Here is a 20442-nt window from a genome sequence, read left to right as displayed (position 1 = left end):
AACTTTGCTTGGCGTCACTTCAATTATGGAGAGGCTGTACTTGTTCTCCGTTAGAGATGAAAGGGGGGCTGGAAAGATGGCTCCGCAGGTAAGGTGCTTGCTTCCTGCCAACCCCAAGTTCAGTCTACACGGTGGAAGGAGAGAACTGACTATTCCAGGTTGTTCTCTGACCTCCACATCTACCCCATGACATACGTGCCCTCGAACATACACAGAAATAGGTCATAAAAATGATTAATTAAAAAAACATAAAAGATTAAAAACAAAACAAAATTTCACATTAAGGGCTAGACCTGTGGCCAATAAGCATACGACCCAAGCTCATGGATGTTCCAGAAGGAAGACCAAGGGGTTGCTGGTATTATGTAACCTCTCGTGTCCAGGATCCTTCCCAGGAGCACTAAAGGGGACATGGGCCTGACCTCAGATTCCCAGACCATGTCTCCTGTCCCTACTTACCATGCCTTTGCCAGGGAACTCTGGGAACTTTTTTGTATGTAGTATCGGAATTTGAACTCAGGGCCTCATACTTGCTAGGCAAATGCCCCAATATGATCTATATTTCCCGGTTCAGGAGACTTAGCCCTCATGTGCTCTTAGAACTGAACACTGTACAGGACAAACTGCAAGCCCTAAGCCTCTCCTCCGAGAGAAAGGATGGGCTGTTTGCCCCACCGCGAGCTGGACGAAGGAGGTAGGAGCTCTGACTGTGGACAGCTAGAGCCCTGGGAAGTCCAGGCCTTCTGCCTGGGGCTTTGACAACTGCCCTGGACACAGGACAAGAGGAATGTATTAAGGTTGTTTACCTTGTTGCCTGGGACTGAGGACCGCAGCAGAGGGACAGCTGAGAAGCTGGTGACTAAGCTCCCAGCGCTGGGCATCCATCTCTAGGACACTTCCCACTCTCCCCCACCTCCCACTGCCCCTCGGAAGGGACAGCTGAGCCTTCTCTGGTAGACTGGGGAGGGGACCTGTGGCTAAAGAGGTTAGGCCCGTGGCCCTGGCATCCAAGTGTAAGATGACCCATGCTGGCAAGACTTCAGTCTGTGCTTGTGCTGAGGGTGAGGATGGTACTTGATCACTTCACGTCTGTATGAACTCTGAGGTGAAACGGACAGATTCTTCTTCCACTACTCTGAGGTTCAGGTTCGACACCAGCCACAACCTGGCTCAAGTATAAACCCAGGAAGTTAGGTTTATTCACATCCCAGCTGGAGACATCCCCAAAGCTAGGGGCAGCCTTGATGGAAGTGGCAGGGCTCATTCTGCACGACACCTAGAATATGCTGGGTCTCGGTGGTTTGATTTCTTGGTCTTTTTCCTTTTGGGGATCAGGGTGTCTGATATAAAGCCAGTTATTTTGCCTAGTGGTCAACTCCCCACAGAACAACAAAATCCCTCAACCAATATTTCCCAAAATGATCCACATAAATTCAGGTTCTTAGTCTTTTTGGTTAGGGACAGGCAGGCTTCCAATAGAGCAGGGACCTCCAAAGCAGGGGTTGAGGCCAGACGCTGAGGGAGCAGAGGTGACACTACTGAGATCTGAGGATATGCAGCTGGAACAATGCGACATGGCAGGGGAAGCCTAGCTCCAGGGCTCCTGGGCAAGCCACACGGGAGGTGTCTCGAGCTTTTTGCTGCTCATCAAGCCCTTAGGACAGGATTCTCCTTTCCCTCCTCTCTCCAAAGCTACAGTCTGTGACACATTTTCATTTGGACCCTGATTTTGTCACCAGCCCAGCGTGTTTCCACATGCTGGCCTGCCAGTCCCTTAGGACTTGGCCATGGGAGGCAGGTGTAATGTCTAGTGTCTAGCTTCTTCGCAGGAGACCTGGCAGGTGGAAGGCACCACTCTCACCACCTGCGCCAGGCCCCACTATGTGGCATGAGGGTTTTGTTCAGCACACACTGTCTGTGACTTGGACAATCTTCCAGGTCTGGACTTGCCCCTACAGGCCCTGGCGTCTTCAGCGGCCAGGGCTGTATCCAGACCCAAGCTGCGTGCTCCTGCACTGCCTCTCACAGATATGCATACCAAGGGCAGCGAGCAGGCCAGGTCATGTGACAGACTGCTCCCTTCCAACTGCAGCTGACCCAACCATCAAGGCAGAGCACTGGACAATATTGTTGTTGACAATATTGCTGAGACCAAATGTGGCAGCCCCCGTGTGGTTTCCCTTCCAACTCTCTCGTGTTCTACCAACTATGTATGTTTCAGAAAAATTTTAGGCAGGGTCTCGTACCATAGTCCAGGCTGGCCTAGAATTCATGGCTATCCTCTTGCCTCAGCCTCCCAAGTGCTGGAAGTTTGGGTGTGAGCCCATCAGTGTATCAACTTGGCATACCTTTTTGACAGCACACTGGAAGCCGGTCTGCTTGTCCTTCATTCTGTGAACCTCACCGAAGGAGCCTCTGCCCAAACGGGGCTGGTGTGTCACCCAGTGGACCTCTTCTCGGTACTCATAATCCACTGGTTTGAGTTTCTAGGGTTGAAAAGGAGGGGGTCAGTTCCAATGGCCAGGACAGTGAGGAAGGCTCTCCAGCTACCAGCCCTCACTAGAGCTACGGGTGCTGAACAGCCACACCCAGACATACTACCAGCTCTCAGGTGGGTTGTTTGGAAGACAGACCAAAGGGGTTGAGAGGAATAAGAAGGCAAAGGTGACCTTCACAGACTGCCCGGGGGTGGGGGTGGGGGTGGGGGCGATGAGCCCTGGTGTTGTTCTTATTGTTGTTCTTATTTCTGCCTTTCTTGTCTTCCGGGTTAGAGGGTAAAGACGAAAGGAGACACAGACACGCGGCGGTCCCACGTGGGTAACGGCACTTTAATGGGGGAGGGGTAACGGCAAGTTAGGTACAGGTGTGCGGAAACGAAAGGAGAGGCAGGGGGAAAAGGGAAGGGGTCGTGGGGACCCTCGCCTTTTAACAAGGAATGCAAAGGCTTCTGGGAAAGGTGTCCTGCGCTTGCGTGCGCTGGTATCTGTAGTCCAGGGGAATGCTGCGAGCTGTAGTTTCGCAAAAGGAACAACACCTGGGATGAAAAGCTAAATTGCCTTGATAATGGAACAATGTAACTCGGTAACTAGAAGGGGGAAGAGAACCGAGCCAAGGACAGTGTCAAAAGTGACTAGAATAAGCCCAGCAATTGAACAAGATGCTTCAAGTTGCAAAGTTACTTGACAGAGAACTAAAGGAAAAGGGAGGGAATGGGGAGAGGGCGGGCAGCATCCTTCTTTTCGCTAGGATGTTTTCATCAAACACACACAATTCAGCCACAGGAAAACTACCCAGAAGGACTGAAGAGAGACACCTAGAAAGGTTGTGGGAAGTGAGGCTGTGGATGGACCGCTTTAGGACTGAGATCACTCTGTGGCTTTTGGTTGGGTGGAACCTTTAAGAGGTGTGGCCTAATGGGAAGAAGTTAGGCCACTGGGGTGTACCCTTCAAATGTCGGGATCACACCCTTCATCTCTCTCGGCTTCTGGGTTGTGTGATGTCAGTAAGTCATCTCCATCACGTGCTCAGCCATAATGTACTGAGCCCAAAATCTCTGAAACTCTCAGCCCAAATGAACCTTTGAAGTTGACTGTTTTAGCATTTTGTCATGGTAACAGAATCCTGATTCAATCCCCAGTGAGCAAATTGATTTATTAACATGGGCATGAGTGACTCTTGTATGAAGGAACCCTTCCTCAGGGCCTGCTGGCTTACAGCAACATTTTGTCTCCAAAGCAAGCTCCGCCCCCACCCCTATCGTCAGAAAGGTGGCTATTGACGTATGTGTACAGGAGTTTAGGGGGTTAGTTACCTCGGTAAGCAGGACACCCTCGTTGTCCTCAGTTTCAGGGCTGAGCCTCTGAGGCTTGGAGCTCCCTGATGACCATGTCTTAGCCAGGCTGGCCAGGCTGTTGGCTTGGCCTGAGCTCACACTGCCTTGTAGTGCATGGACCAGGTACTCCTCCACAGGAGCCTTTTCTTGGGCACCTCGAGATGGATAGCTGGACTCCAGGTGTGGGCTGGGCAGGGGCTTCTGAGTGTCTCCATAGGCCAGTTTGCTTAGGTGTGGGCTGGGCAGGGGCTGCTGGCCACTTACACTGGCTAGTTTGTCCAGGAAGAGGGATTCCAGCGGATAGGGTCTCCAGGGCTCCAGAGGGTGGAATGGGAAAGGATGGGGCAGTCTGTTGTAGGGGAAAGGGTGAGTAGGATGGGGCGGGGGGCCTACGGCCTGCGGGTGGTGGAGTTTCCACACATGGTTTAGACATTGCAAGGGGCTGATCAGTTTGTGGAGCTCAGGTCGGGGCAGCACCGGTCGCAGGCCTTCACCCTGCTTTTTACAGCACAGGTGCCCGAGGTCTGCTTCCTTCAGAGGCTTGGTGAACTGGGAGACATTTCTGGCATAGAGGGTGCCTAGTGGAGACTCATCTTCCTGCAGAAAAAAAACAGGGGTCACAAGTCCCAGTCCAAACACCCAAAGCAGGGACCAGGACAATGGTGGAGGGTCTCACCTGCACAGGGACGGTGCAGCTCTCTTGCTCAGGAGTTCGGGGCAGGGGCTTGGCTAAGGCCACTCCTGCCTGGACCTGTGACTTCGACCTCCTCTTCTTACGTTTTTTCCGGGCTTTGCTGCGACGCTTTCCCTTCCGGCACACACGGGCCATTTTGCCTTCAGTTGCGTGGGCCACATTGTTGGGGATTTGGTCAAGGCTCTCAGACTGGCTGTCAGAAAGGGGACAGATCCACATTTTGAGCGCAGGAAAGCAAGAGGAGGGACAGTTGGACTGTCTGTGGAGTCAGAGAGACTCTGAGCGCAAACCCCAGCTCCGTCATTCCAGTCATGCATGCTTAATGACATGACAGGGGACGCATGTGAGGAACGCGGTGTTAGGTGAATATGTGTGAGAATCAGGGATCCCAGCACAAACTTGAACAGCTGTTTATTACGAGGTGCTATGGGCCTGTGCGACCACTGTCATGTACATGGCCCACTATTGACCAAAATGCCATGATGTGGCAGCTCTGTACTTACATAGTGTGGGCATGTTCCTAAGCCCCAGAAATACCATGTTTTCTCCCTTAGGAAATGAGCACAGTATTTCCTGCCACACGGGGTGGAGATGGGGTTTTTAAATGAGAACAGTTTCTAAGCCCTAACGCCTGGCCCCTCAACAGGCTGCTCCATAGGCTTATTGCTGGGCACTGGGGTGCCAGCTCTCTGGCTGCTCCATGGGTGAACTGACCCAGAGAGGGCCATTCTTGGGTCAGGCACCTTAGCTCTGACAGATCTGAGTGGTTTTGTTTCTGTCATCTCTAGCCTTAGCCCTTGGAGATATCTAGCTGCCACGGGGCACAAGGAGCTGCCAAATGGATCCCTTTTAGGCTGGTGCAGCCACGGAAGATCTGCCGGGCTCCTACCCTGTCATGTGTTAAAGGAACTGGTATCAGGAAAGGGTTTGGAAGGGGGCTGCTATGAAACAGCGGGGGAGGGGGCACTGGCTACAGCCTCAGCCACAGTCCCTCTACATCACTTTACCCCCACAATCGGCCCCTGGAGTGACGGGAGCCTGTAAGCCTCTCAGGCAGCCAAAAGAAGAGGATTCAGCAAAAATCCTATTCTTTGGGCCAAAAGGTGTCTGAGGTAACATAAAGAAATGCTTAAGCCCTAAGGAGGACAGTAACCTCCCACCCTGGCCCCTTTTGATCATTAGCGGTTTCTAAACGCCAATGCTTTAATTCCTGGTGGAAAGAAGGGCCTATGTCTGGGGCTGACTGTGATCAAATCTCATCTTTGGAGAATGGGGAGCCTGGAGACAGATGAGCCTGGCCTAGCTCTCATCCAGGACCAGGGCCAGGGCAAGATAAGACCTATAGAATGGCAAGTGTGTTCCCTCTGGCCCGTGCTCATGGCTAGTCACCGTTGGAAGCCGCTGTTCCCGGCATCCTCCCTGCTGATGGGAAAGCAGGGGTGTATCAGGACTTGGAGAACAAAAATAAAATGTCAAGTTGATGGGAGCCAGAGGCAGCTTCCGCCAGGCTGACTTGGCTGAGAGCAGTTGGGCCAGGAAAGCTGGGCGGCTGCCAGGAGCAGAGCCCAGGTGCTGAAGCCGGGAGCCAGAGGCCTGGTGAGAGTGCAGCTGGCAGGTGGCCTGGTGTCAGACCCCTCCCTCCCGGCTGCAGCAGCTTGCTGTCTTACCTGTACCGCTGTGACCCTGCGATGAAAATGCGCTCCGAAAAGGTGGGGCTGAACTCCTGGCTGTTCTCACCTTTAAGTCAAGGAAAAGGGGGCAGATTAGCAGGGAGATGAGAACAAAGACAAGTTTAGCAGTGGGGGCGAGCCTTCTAGACAGGCCCTAGTGGCTCACCTCCCGGCCACCACCCTATCTCTCACTGGGGGAGTCACCCTGTCCCCAGCTGACTAGTCAAGAGGGGATTGTCTGTAAAATAGGATCATAGGAAGCCTGCCGGACTCACTAACAGTGAAGCTTCTAGAACATTCCACACATCACAGTTGATAAACAAGCTGGCAAGTATTTATGTTCACACGTGTTTATGTGTACACTCATTTCATGTCCATTTTCTCATTTCTTCTCAAAAGTCAAGTGGAGGGCTTGGGGAGGTGAAGCAGAAGGTGGACACATAGAGAGGAATGCTACCACACATGGGCTATCTCGCTCTTCAGGTTCTAGCCCAGGATACCTGCTGGACTGGAAGGTGGTGCTGAGGACAGCGGAGGACTCTGGAGTTTCCCAGCCCTCCCAGGAGTTCTTGACTCCCACAGGAGTAGAAGTGGAAGGGGTCAGACTTTGGCCTCAGCTGCCAAGGCTGGCTGCCCAGAGACTGGCCCAGCAGGCCCAAGAGCAGGGTGCCGATTTGGGGGTGGGTGGAGGCATCTCTGGTTGAAGGCAGTGATGTAGGCTAGAGGGGTTTCCTAGGAGTCTTGGCCTTTCCTGTCTGGGCTCCTCCGGATGCCAGCGCAAAGGGCTAAAGGCCAGCTTGATGCGCCTGCAGAGTCCTTAAGCATTCCTGCCCCTTGGCTGCGTCCCTGTTCGGGTCACAAAGGCATAGACTCTATTTGCTAAGTCCCTACGATCCACCCTTCCCTCTTACAGAGCCTACTTAGATACCCTGGGCTAGACCTCCAAATGTGTCTGGAGACATTACAGAGTGGCCGTTCTGACCTCGCTCTTCCATGGGGACCTCTCATGCCGGCCACCCCTCTGCTAGCCCATTCATTCACGTGCCACTGTGCTCAGAGCAGCCCCGGATCCTTACATTCAGCCTGGGCAATGATGGAGATGGCGGGTGGGCCACCCTCGGAACCTTCCTTGGCTGTGCCTTTGGTAATCACGTCGTTCAGGATCTCCCACTTCCCACAGAACATGGGGCTCTTCTCCACAGCCTCAAGCTTGTAGACACAGCTCGGCTTCTTCCCCAGCGACTGTGTCTTCTCCTTGGCTTTGGCGAGTTCCTTCTGTTGCCCAACTGCTGAGCCAGGAGTGCCTGGGCAGGCCGCTTCCATCACTGCCATCTCCCAGGCTTGTGCTCACCTACGGGGGGCCAAACACAGACCAGGTCACTCCAAATCCCAGACCTCATGTAGAGGTTAGGCACAGATTGGAGGGGAAACACATCTATCTGTGTATGTCTGTGGTGGTGGTGGGCACACTGGAAGGTTCTTGGCTCTTTAGGCCAAGTGTACTCATTCTCTGAACACCATGAGAAGTAAGGAATCCAAGCTCACAATATTCATGAGCATTTCATTTTGGGACCCCTGGTCTACTGGCACTGCACTGTGAATGGATTCCTCTGCTGGGCCTTAAGAGGGATGGGGTCATTCTCTTCAGGGTGTAGCCACTGATAAATTGTCCATGGTCCAATAAACCCCACACCTATGCTCAAGCAAATGATCCTAGTTAATCTCAGTGCAGTGTGCGCGCGCGCGCACACACACACACGCACACACACACACACACACACACACACACACACACACACGAGTAGGAGGGGAAGTGGGAGGGAGAGAAGACAATGGGGTGGGCTGAACAGAAGGCTCAGCAGTTGGAGCACTCATATGGCAGTTCATAAACATTTGCAACTACAGTTCTCGGGATCCAGTGCCCTCTTCTGGCCTTCATGGGCACTGCATACATGTGCTACACACACACACACACACACACACACACACACACACACACACACACCACACACACACACACACACACATATACATAAAGGTTTAACATTCAATACTCAAAAATAAGTAATTTTAAATTTTAAATTATTATTACTATTATTGTTATACTATTTTTTTTGAGACAGGGTTTCTCTGTGTAACCCTGTCTGTCCTGGATCTTGCTCTGTAGACCAGGCTGGCCTTGAGCTCACAGAGATCTACCTGCCTCTGCCTCCTGAGTGCTGGGATTAAAGGTGTGCACCACCACCACTACTATTGGCCTAAAAATAATTTTTTAAAAAGAGGGTAATGGGGTGAATACTACCAAAATACATTATACACATGTAAAAAAATCATCAAAGAGCAAATAAAATCATGTTTTAAAGAAGACTCCACCTTTCCTCTGCATTCAGCCTAAAAATGGGGCTCAACACTTGGCTCCTTCCCAATGATGCAACTTTTTGTGACTCTCTAGAAGTCCTGAAAAGTGGCTTCCTCTGCAAACATTCACAGAAAACCTCCAAGTATTTTTCCCCTAGGTAACAGTAAAAGTAGTATTTATACTAGATACCTTAATACTAACGGGCATCTGGGCACACAGCATGAAACACTACCACTCTCTGGGTTCCAAGTGGACTATCCTGAGCCTTCCCAAGGAAGCTGAACAGAGGGCAGTCGTGGGCTGCTGTCAACCTGTGCCCACAGCACAGACATCAGAATGATCAAAAGAGAAACAGTGGCTGTCTGAGCTCATCAACATGGGAATAATTGTTTTTCTCTTTTCCTGAGACCAGTTTCTCTGTGTAGCCCTGGCTGTCAGGGAACTCACTCTGTAGACCAGAATGGCCTTGAACTCAGAGATCTGCCTGCCTCTAGCCTCCAACTGGAACTAAGGGCATGCACCATCATGCCCAGTTAATATTGGAATACTTTTTTAAAGGCAGGAATGTTTTTGTGTGATGCTGGGGATCGAGCCCAGGACATTCGGCATGTCAGATGTGTGTTCAATCACTGCACTACACCCTCAGTCAAGACAGGACTTAAAAAACAAAATTATGTGTTTGGGTGTTTTGCCTGCATGATGTATGTGTACCACATGTATGCTTGGTGGCCTGGGGCCAGAAAGGGTGTCTGATACCTTGGAATTGGATTTACAGACAGTTGTGAAGCCACCACGTGGGTGCTGGAATTCAAACCTAATTCCTCTGGAAGAGCAGCAACTGCCCTAAACTACACTAAGCTATCTCTCTGGTCCAGAGACAGAGACTTATTAAAGAGCAGGGTGTGACTTGCTTCAGACAAAGCCTGAGAAGGTACCACATGCCAGCAGGTCTTTGATAATTGTTCTGGGCTGGCAGGTTGGTCTTAACGCTGTTACTCACAGATGTGGTCTTCCCAGCTGTAACGCCATTAAATTGAGCTCATACTTAGTTGCTCTTAGGGCAGGCGTGCAGACCAAATGAAGCCAACTGAGACCCTTGGCCTTTTGCCCAGTCACACCTGGAAGTTAGTGAGATAGTGGGGAGCTGAGGAATACCGGGACCAAGCTTCTTCCCAGGACCCGCCTCACTCACCTCCTTCCGTTCCACTGGCTCTAGAAGCCTTGTCGGCCCTACCTGAAGGTGGGCTGGGTTCTGTTCATTTGTTCTTGCATCTCTACCTCTTGAGAGCAGGCTAGCCCTTAACCCAGAACAGCTCCAGCCTCCAGCAGGGATGCCTGATTCTTGAGGCTAGAATGGATAATCTACCACTTGGTCACTTTAAGACGTCAATGGGAAATTCTGAATTCCAACTGGCAAAAACCTCCAGGTAGGCTGGTACTGTAACTTTTCCTCCCTACATCCCTCCCCAAATCCTTCGGCCTTCTGAAAACTGACTTAAAGTCTACAATGAAGCCCACCTTTTTTGGCCTTTTTATCAGGGAAAATGCAATTTAAAAATAAACTAGGAAACCCCCTGAATCTAAGAGAAATAGATCTATGCTTAATGGACTCTTCTTACTTTCTTGTGAAAACCTGAAGCCTATCCAAGTGGATCTCTGTTCAGGAAGTCAGCCCTTGTGTGGCAAAGCTGGGACAGGCTGTGGACCCCAGGCTCGAGTTTCCCAAGTCATGTTCCAGGCAAACATGAAGGGAAACTCAAGGTCCTCTGTGGTCGCAGGGCTCCTAAGAGTCGGGGGACCCTGTACATGGCTGCATCTTAGTACAGAGAACAACAAGACACAAATCAGGATGACTCATGTTGACTGGGACCCGAAGGACCGAAGACACATTTGCAGACCTTCTGACAGGATGGTCCCATGCATGCGCGATGAAGAGCTGGGCCAGTGAACGAGGAAGAGGGTGGGCCCTGAGCTGCACTCTGCTCAGAAAGCCCGCCTCTACCTGGTGTAGAAAGCTCACCTTGAGCTAGCACTCTTAGAGGCTGCGGGCACTCAGCCAACCAGTACCTTTCTTTCATGTAGCTGGGCAGCAGGCCAGGGGCCCTGTCGCCCCCACCCCCAAGCACACACGACAAACACCAGGCTGCTCTCCCTGGGGAGAAGTTGAGGTTGTGGCCTCCCGTGTACTCTCCAGTGACTCATCCCCAGCCTAGCAGGCAGAATGACAAGGAGGCCATTGAGAAGCTGACCCAGCAACTGGCAGCTGGCCCTGAGGATGGCAGAGGGAGCACGAGCTGACCCCTACCCTGCCAGCTGCGGACAGTTTAAGGCAGCAGCAGTGGAACTTCTCCTGCAGTTGGCTGTCCTGGGCCACATGACCATGACTCAGCCCCTCACTGACAGCCTCCAGGTTCACTGGCCTGATGGCAACTCTCCCACAAATATGGACAGGCCTGCTTCCTCTCTCCTCCCCCACCTCTATGTGGGTCTGGTCCATAACACGCAGATCAGTATCAATGTCAGGACTGTAGCTAGGTGTTCTTCCCAGCCCTAGGCTTTTGGTGCTGGCTCGCTCCCGCCCCCCACCCCTCGGCCTAAATGGGGGCTAAATGAAGTCAAGGCTCTACTTCATCTCTCAACCCATCCCCCTCCTCAACTCCACCTCAGCCTCCAATGCATGCAGCCGCCTGCTAGCTTCACTGTATGGAAGCCAAGGATGACAGCAAAGGCAAGAGTCCCACCCAGAGCCCGCAAAGAGAAAAGGCAGGGTTCACCAGCACTCCTTCAGGTCCAGTGCATACATCCAACCTGATCTCCTCTTGCGGTGCCTCGATCACACTGCAGGAATCTAGGGGCGGAAGTGGCTGGGTGCTACCAGATCAACCCTAGGCTCTGTCTGTAAGAACACTTCTAGGTTTGGGCTCAAGGATGTCTGGGAGTCACAGGAGCAAGACAGTTTGCATTTTTTCAGGGATGGGGTCATGGCGCTTGCCTAAGTGTAAACCACGGCCCAGGTCAGGGCTAGGGTTGCATGCCTGACTCTGCCTTTGGCCTCCCTCTATAGAGTTCTCCAGTGCAGGAATTTCCAACCAGAAAGTCTGGAGCTGTGCCAGATGACTTCTTAACATGCACACATCCTAGATCCGCCGAAGAGCCAGTGGCATAGGGCCCAGAATATGCTCTCCTTTCAGTGCTGGCGTCCGAAATCGTCCTCGCACACGTCAGACAAGTGCTCTGTCACTGGGATACATGATGCTCCCAGGCCTTTGTAAGAAGACAGTTTTTGGGGACTGCCAAGCCTGAGAACTTGAGTTTGATCCCTGTAACCCACAGAGTAGAGAAAAGAGGAACAACTTCCACAAGTTGTCCTCTGACCTCAACTTGTGCGCCATAGCGTGTACACACACACACACACACACACACACACACACACACACTAAATATAAGCAGAAGAAAAGAGATCCTTTTATTTTAAGATGGTCAAGGGTCTTGAAATTGGCAGTCAAAGACTCATTTGGCCTAACTCTTCATGTACGTGGGGAGCTAGGAGGTCTAAAGGGCAGTCATATCTGCCGAAGCTGGGGTCAGAGGTGGCTGTGTGCCACCTGACATGGGAGCGGAAACCCATGCCCTCCACTGCTGAGCTGCTGTCTCTCCTACCCAGAACTTGTACTGTTATTTTATTATTTTATTTTTTTTTTTTGGATTTTTTTTTCGAGACTGGGTTTCTCCGTGGCTTTTTGGTTCCTATCCTGGAACTAGCTCTTGTAGACCAGGCTGGCCTTGAACTCACAGAGATCCGCCTGCCTCTGCCTCCCAAGTGCTGGGATTAAAGGCATGTACCACCACCGCGCGGCTCTGTTATTTTAATATGTACGGATGTCTTGCCTCCACGCACGTCTCTGTATCACTGTGTCATCTGGTGCCTGTGGAGTTCTGAAGAGAGCATTGGGTCCCTGGAACTGGAGTTACAGACGGTTGTGAGCCACCATCTGAGCGCTGGGCATTAGACCTGCCTTCTCCAGAGGAGCAGCCTGCGCCTTAACCATGAAACCATCTCTCTTGCCTCCTAGATTCTCTACTCCTGACAAGCCTTTTGGTACCAGGTCTGCCATTTGACCCCTCTCCATACTAATCTATACTAGCCACCAGGAATGTGTGTTTGTTTACAGTTAAGTACAATGACAGAAGCTGTAAATACAGCTTCTCAGGTACACTGGTTACCGCACTGGAGAGCTCAGGTGGAAAACACATCTGTTTCCAGGATTCTGGGAGAGAAATAAGAGTTAGGCCAAATGAGTCTTTGACTCATTAAAGGGTGCAATAGAAGTATTTTAAATGTTGGCCTTGGGAGTAAACAGCCTTTCTAAAATGTATCACATTTCACTTCCCTCTTTTAGCAAGTCCATTTACCCTGAGAACACCAGGCTGGGAAACAGAAGTTATGGCTTCTAGCTTTATTTTAAAAAAAAGGCATTAGGGCCATTTTTGTCAAATGAAATCACACCTCATCACCATATAAGAGCTAGAAGCATTCATATCAGAAACAGCTGTCCTGGCTGATGGCACTGGCAAGAGGTCCACCCACTCAGCCTTCTTCCCCTCAGCTGAGACCTCTGTAGAACCCCAGGTCGCTAAGAAGAGACTTAGAGCCATTGGCCTCAGCTTCCTCCTAATTCCCAGAACAGGCCGGTCAGGAGGGCTGGCTGACTCCAATTCAGAACAATAACAACAGCGGCTAATATCTGCTAAGCACCTAGCATTACTTAACCTTCCTTTCACAGTGGAAGTGAGAAGTTCCCAGCATGCCTAGGTTACACAGCTAGAGGTGTGCTGGACTTGGTCCCTGCTCCTGGAGCCTGTGCACTGACCTCGAACGGTTTCTCGGACTTCTCTCAGGAAGTCAGAGTCCTGACTTTCAGGAATCTTCGGAGTGTACAGAGGGAGAGAACACGAACTGCCATGGCTAGTCTGGCCAACAGGAGATGCCAAGTGCATGTTCGTCCCTTTGCCCCTTACTAGGCTGTGTTGACTGAGTCACCAACACGTCCATGCCTCCGCGTCACATAAACGAGGTGTCCACAGTCTCACCTAAGGAATTCCATATTCACTTCACCAGAGGGAAATCAAAACCGTTGAGGCCACTCTGACAACGTCCACTGAAGGATCCGAACAAATCTCTATTTCACTGGGGATAAGAGTGTGTCCTTCTCTGAATGCTCAGAGGGATAAGCAGCAGAAGTGGAGTGGCCCAACTTCCTTAATAAGACATTGGCCGACACCAGTGCCGCCCTGATGCTTCCTCTTTTCTGCTTGTAGTTGGCCTAGCTGCCAGGCCACACCAATAAAGCGTCACCCTAACAAGAAGGAGGGCTTGTGAAGCAAGGGAGCGCCCAGGGCGAGTGCCTGGGAGGGAGCTGCCCTCACAAACAGCTATTTGATCAGTTGTGCCCTAGGTCCCCACACCTGCTTCATTCTGGTTCCCCTTTCTGCCCTGTTTGCCTCCTCGTGCCTGCCATGGCACCTAGCCAGCCAGACTGGTCCCTTTGCTCAAAGCAGTTGGGCAGCCATGGGCAAGTCTGCTTCTCCTCCATCCTCACCATGCTCCTCTCTCTGTGGGGCTCTTACCTAGACCTGCCCTATCTTTTTCTCCTCAGGAGAAGCCAGTTACGGTGGCCTCTTGCATTCATTCAGCGAGTGTCCACTCAGCTAAGGAGATGCAGCGGCTGACGCGGCTCACACGGGTCTGAGTGTGGTGATGGTTCTGCACTGTTCATGTGCCTCACAGTTACAAGGCTGACGTTCTTATTCCCACTTGACACATGAGGAAACTGAGGCTCGATTTGAATAACTAGAGAACCTGACATGGACTTAGAACTCAAACAGTACCCAGGAAGCGGCCCACTTCCCTGGCACTCAATGATCACCAGCTCTTGTTAAATCCAGGAACTGACAGATATTAACTGGCTACAAGGCTAGTATAATTTCTATTTTGTATTTGGGGTACGCTCAGCCCCTGTAGGCAAGAAGCACAAAAATGAAGAATTGGGGAGCAGGTGTCTGGTCTGTCACTAAGTGCTGAACCAGCAAGTCAGACTTCCAAGCCAAGGGCTCTGCCACATGCTGCCGGGTGTTATAGTTTTTAAGTCGATGAGTTTTAATAGGTCATTTGTTTAAAAATCTATACACAACACGTATGCACATAAACAAGAATTGCAGGTAACATTCTACTATCTTGACTTAAAGAGCCACTGAAGGGCGTGCTTTGGAAGGAAGAGATGTATGGAAGAGAGACACGGAATGTAAGAAGTAGCAGCAGGCACAGGAATTGATGCAATGTGTTGGTCAATTCAACGAACAATTGTGTGTTGAAAAAAATCAGTCAAGGGGCTGGAGAGCTGCTCAGTGATTAAGAGCACTGACCACTCTTCCAGAGGGCCTGAACTCAGCTCCCAGCAGCCACAAAGTGGTTACAACCATCTGTAACTTCAGTTAAGGGGATCTGATGCACTCCTCCCACCTCTGAGGGCACTAGGCACATATGTAGTGCAAAGACACACAGAAGCAAAACACTCAGACATATAAAGTAAAATATTACATCTAAAATGGAAGAAAAATAAAACCTGGTATTTTGGGGGAAATTTTACTTGTGAAAATGTATAAATTTTATTAAAATTACAATTATGTATACACATTAAAGTTTAAGAATAACTTCCATAAGAACAGAGATACCTGTGGGACAGTGGTGATGCACACCTTTAATTCTAGCACATCAGAGGTGGAGGCTGGTGAATCTCTGAGTTCTAGGCCAGTCTGGTCTACAGAGTGAGTTCTAGGAGAGCCAGGGCTGTTACACAGAGAAACCCTGTCTCAAAACAAACAAACAAACAAACAAGAGCAGAGATTCCACCAGAACTTCCAAACCCAAAGGGTAAAGAAGGAAAATTTTGCCACTGTAACAGGAAGCAAGGGAATGGAGAAAAAAAAGCCAGGGTATTAAAATATAAATAATGCAAGTTAAAGTAGCAGAAATAAAAATGTTAATCTATCATTAATTTTAATACACACAAATATTTTAAAAACATATAATCCTGTTTAAACCTCTTCAGTTCTGGGTCTACACAGGAGGCCAAGAGGCCATGCTCAGCTCAGAGGATTTTAAAGAAGACCATTATTGTATACATGTATGAAAAAAAAAAACCCACAGGGAGATGCTAACAAAAGAATCAAGACACCATCTTATACAAGAACTGAAAAGATTTGGAAAACAGATGCTAATCTAAACCATGTGAGTTGGGCTTGGTGGCGCATGCCTTTAATCCCAGCACTCAGGAGGCAGAGGCAGGTGGGTTTCTGTGAGTTCGAGGCCAGCCTGGTCTACAAGAGCTAGTTCCAGGACAGGCTCCAAAGCTACAGAGAAACCCTGTTTCAAAAACAAAACAAAAAATACCAATCTCCCAAACAAAACAAAACAAAACAAACCCCAAAACCAAAACCAACCAACCAACCAAACAAACCCCCCCCCCCAAATCATGTGGTTCTCATATCAGGCAGAGAGCTCACAGCACATAGGCACAACAGTCTCTCACAGACCCCACTGAAGAGTCTTAGAGCCAGTGACTGGAGGCAGAGAAGGCTTTTGATGAATAAGGTCTCTGTCGGTAAGTCCTGTCCTCCTGTAGTGCTGTGAAGGCCCTGGGCACGCAGAGTGGGTCTGCTGGGTACCCTGGCCTGGGTGCTAGAATGACAACGAGGAAAACGGCACAGTTGTTGAAGGGGTCCATAGCACGCTGGGGTAACAGACAAGCTGTCAGAGAAGGACGTTGTAAAGCAGAGGAGGTCTAGGACACAGACACAGAGGCCATGCAGTGGGGAGGGCACACAGGGAAACTCGGAGCAGCTGCAGCAGGAGCTGCAGCAGGAGCTGCAGCAGGAGAGGCTTCCTATGGGTGAGCAAGAACTGCTCAAGGGAAGGGAGACACCAGCGGAGGGCTAGGGAGATGCCAGCTGGTGAACCGCTTGTAGCCATGTGCTGGAGGACTTGAGCGTGAGCCTCAGGTCCTAGTGAGAGACTCAAACACTAAGGTGGGGCTCATAGGTGGGGCTGCTTGCCACTGAGCCAGACAGTAGAAGGAGAGAATTGGCTCCGAGTTGCCCTCTGACCATCACACCCACTCTGTGGCCTAAGGAAATAAAAATGCAATAAAAAGTAATAGGTGTGGGTGACTCTTGAGGAACAATACCTGAACTAAGGCCTCCTCATAGACAAGCACACACACACACACACACACACACACACACACACACACACACACACACGGTACTCTAGGTGAGAGGGGAGTCTCTCTGTAGGAATCACTACCGCTTTAGGGAGCTGGTGGTTAGGCTGAAGCCACAGTGGCAGTTGGTGAGAATGGAGTCGAAGGTCGGGAAGGGATCATGAAAATGAAGCTGGTCCTCCTATACCCCAGGACCTAATTCCCAGGAGAGTGAGGCTATAACCCTCCATTCCCTCACACTCCTGGTATAGAGTTATAAAAGGAGGGCCCTGGGGGCAGGGAGCAGACAGTCGCTGCTGGGCAACTATTGTTGGTAAAAGTTACAGGGCTCTGGAAAGGTTTGCTGAATTCTTTCCCAAAGGATATGGGAGCAGGTGGCCACTAGCTAGGGGGAGGCGGCGCGCCAAGTACTGTACTTGGGCACTCTGAGCGTCAATGAACTGAAAGGATCTTGACCCCCCTCCCCCTTGGCCAGCCTGAAGCCTGCTCCCTGGAGGGAGATTTCTTTTGTGCATTTCCCATTAATGAAGATATGAAATGTGAAGGTTCATTAATCATTAACATTTTACAGATCGATAATATACAAAAGAAATCTCACATGCCCACAACTATTCAGTCTTACTGCCAATTCCACAAAGACAATGGCAGGGCTAAGAAAATTTGTGGGATAGAGCTTATTATAGTCCTCCAGTCCCCACCACATGTTTGGCAGCCCTGGTTGGCCAGGGGCCCGAGGAAACACCAACGCCCTTAAAGGCCCTCAGGATGCTAAGGGCAACCACCCGTGTCTATTCTATTAGTGTAGGTCTTAGCCACTTCCACCCTCTCCCTGACCTTGGCCCATCCCCACTGGGCTGAGCTCATCGTAAAACATCACGTCCTTTAGACAACCTCAGTCTGAAAGACGTCGGCCGGCTCTGCAGTGCTTCTGGGTCCAGGCCCAAGCCTGTGGTCTATAATCTATCTGACCACCGTTTCCCCAAACACAGGGTGTGGCTCTGGCTGCCGTCTCTCCCCAAGCTTTTAGCTACTGAGCTCTACAGGTCTCCCAGTGGGCCTTGCTGTGTGGGCCACCTGACACTTCCTGCGTGTCCTGTACAGATTAAGCTGAGGCCTTCCCCTTCCAGGAAGTCGCTGACAAGCCACAGCACCCCAGTCTCTTTCTTCCTCTTCACTTTGACCTTTAAACACACCCTCATGCACTTTTACTCATCCATGCAATAACACAGCCGAAAGTACCGGGGACAGAGCGCGTCAGACAAGACAACAGCTACTTTTATGCAGCTATCACACAGAAACGCAATCTTGATAGGGAACAACTAGAAATACAGAAAAAGATGCACAGCTGACGCTGTTCAGTGTTTCCATAGCAACAAAAACCCAGAACGAAATTGATTATGGGGAATTATTAAATCACAGCACATCCATTAAAATGTTTATAAAAATTAACAATACGAACAAATATCACTGGAGACAATGTTAAAGAAAAAGTATATAGAAGTCTACGCAAACTCTGGCCCTGAATAATACTTATCTTGTGTGGTTGTCTTTTTTTTAACTTTATGTGTATGGGTGTTTTGTCTGCATGTATGTCTGTTCACCTTGTGCATGCCTGGCACTCGCAAATCCCTGAAAAGGTTTGTTGGATCCCCTGGAATTGGCAGTACAGACAATTGTGAGTCACCATGTGGGTGCTGGGAATCAAACCCAGGTCCTCTGTAAGAGCAGCCAGTGCTTTTAACTGCTGAGCCATCTCTCCGGTCCCTTCTATAGTAGGTCAACATCTATAAAAACATAGACATAGAGACTCTGTCTTAAAGCAAAAACAAACAAAAAAATCCAGATGCCAGTAGACAAAACAAAGGTTCTCTTCTTGTCAGACTTATTAATGTCTTAGTATTTTAAAATATTTTTATAATTTTCTCACATTTTCTCCAGTGAGTTATTCTATTTTATAGACAGCAATTTCAAGTGATTAAACACAGACAGACACACACACACACAGAGAATACCACAGAAAGTTTAAGTCCTCCCCACCCTTCTGCACCCTTCGGAGGATGGGCTTTACCCATCCCTCTCATATTCCTCACTGATATCCTCTGTAGTCCATTACTTTCATAATGAAGACAGGCGGTAGGGGACAAGAATTGCAGAGGCATGGCAGTATGCATGTTTGGGAGTGGTACCTGGTAAACTTAAGATGACCCCAAACATGCAGACACAAAGGTGTATACCAAACCGCTGGCCACTCAAAGAAACAGAAGGCTGGAGAGGAGAGCCCCTCACTCTGAGTTTTGGTTTTTATTTCTCTCTTTATAGTCTCCCTGGGGACTGCGCGTTTTAATAGTTGTGACTCAGGAAGTAAGAAAGAGATAGCCATCACATACCACACACACACACACACACACACACACACACACACACACACACACACACACACACACGGGACTTCTGCAGTGTTACAGACGATCCACCTACTCTTCTATGGATGAATTCTGTTTCCAGATTCTCACTTAGAAGTGGTACCACAAAAGCCCATCCTTGTTCACATTTTTTTTTTTTTTTTACAGCTAGAAAATAATTCAGAGTGGCACATTCGTGGGACTGGAATTTCTGGATGACCCTCTGTTAGTGGCACATTCGTGGGACTGGAATTTCTGGATGACCCTCTGTTAGTGGGCTCATTCTTTTTCTCCTGGCTCAGGGTGTCAGGGAAACAGGTGGTTATCACACATCCTAGTTATTTGCTTAAGGTAATACCCTTATCCTCAAGGGATTTCTAAGCCAGCCGGGGAGAAAATGGATAGATGGATTACGTGCCATTTATTCTATATTTATTTAAATGATGAATGAGTCCTAAATTGTCTTAGATTCAGAAAGGCCTTTGGCAGTCATTTATTCCAACACATGACTTACTAATTAATGTTGGAGAAGGGCCATTCACACAAAGACAAGGATGGAAGAGCCGAGTGCGAATCACCGGCCTTTCACATTTTGAGCCGTAGGCAGGGGCAAGTCATTCGAGCAGAGACCTGGTGTCTCGCCTGCGAAAGAGACATTCTCAAACCACAGACAGGGTTTTAATGGATGACTGATTACAAGGAACAATGCTTAATTTATACAATTCAGGGCATGTGACCGTGACCGGTACCCCACAAGTGGGGCTTGCAGAGGGACGGATGGAACGTGTGATGAAATGCACACTGTCCCAAAGGGCTTTGCCTGTTCTGAGCTGGTACCCACCTCAGCCTCTGGTCAGCAGCACGGAATGGACTGAGCAATGACCTAGTGACACATGGTGACCTCAGTAGAAGGGCTGGGATTAGTTGTCTTGCCGTATCTTTGGGTATTTTCAACATTTGTTGTCATCTGCATACATGTAATTATGTTCTGATTCGTGTAAACAGAAATTCATACTGGCAGCTATTACTGATCGTCATGTATTGTGTGATGCATGATTTCTTAAATCCTTACAACTCTGTATGCAAGACATTAATATTATATCCTTTATTTTTATTATTTTCATATTTATTTGAGATAGGTCTGGCTATGTATCCTAGTTGGCCTGGAACTTGCAATTCTTCTGCCTCTGCTTCTTGAGAGGGTTA

General features: G+C 49.7%; 1 protein-coding gene across 1 annotated transcript in view; it reads right to left on the bottom strand.

The window, feature by feature from the left end:
- Nucleotides 1–18508, bottom strand: part of Map3k14 (mitogen-activated protein kinase kinase kinase 14) — a 34710-nt gene extending 16202 nt beyond the window's left edge. The window contains exons 1-6 of the mRNA XM_005369075.2: nucleotides 18436–18508; nucleotides 7273–7547; nucleotides 6194–6263; nucleotides 4509–4719; nucleotides 3812–4429; nucleotides 2349–2486 (exon numbers count right to left, since the gene is read on the bottom strand). Coding sequence (XP_005369132.1) covers nucleotides 2349–2486; nucleotides 3812–4429; nucleotides 4509–4719; nucleotides 6194–6263; nucleotides 7273–7528 — 1293 coding nt within the window. The 5' untranslated portion in view covers nucleotides 7529–7547; nucleotides 18436–18508. The remainder of the gene's footprint in view (nucleotides 1–2348; nucleotides 2487–3811; nucleotides 4430–4508; nucleotides 4720–6193; nucleotides 6264–7272; nucleotides 7548–18435) is intronic.
- Nucleotides 18509–20442: the final 1934 nt, after the last annotated feature.

The sequence above is a fragment of the Microtus ochrogaster genome, unplaced genomic scaffold (genome assembly GCF_000317375.1).
Source record: "Microtus ochrogaster isolate Prairie Vole_2 unplaced genomic scaffold, MicOch1.0 UNK44, whole genome shotgun sequence".
Lineage (NCBI taxonomy): Eukaryota > Metazoa > Chordata > Mammalia > Rodentia > Cricetidae > Microtus > Microtus ochrogaster.
Note: the sequence above shows the minus strand (reverse complement) of the source record. Positions and strands in the feature narration are given on the sequence as shown.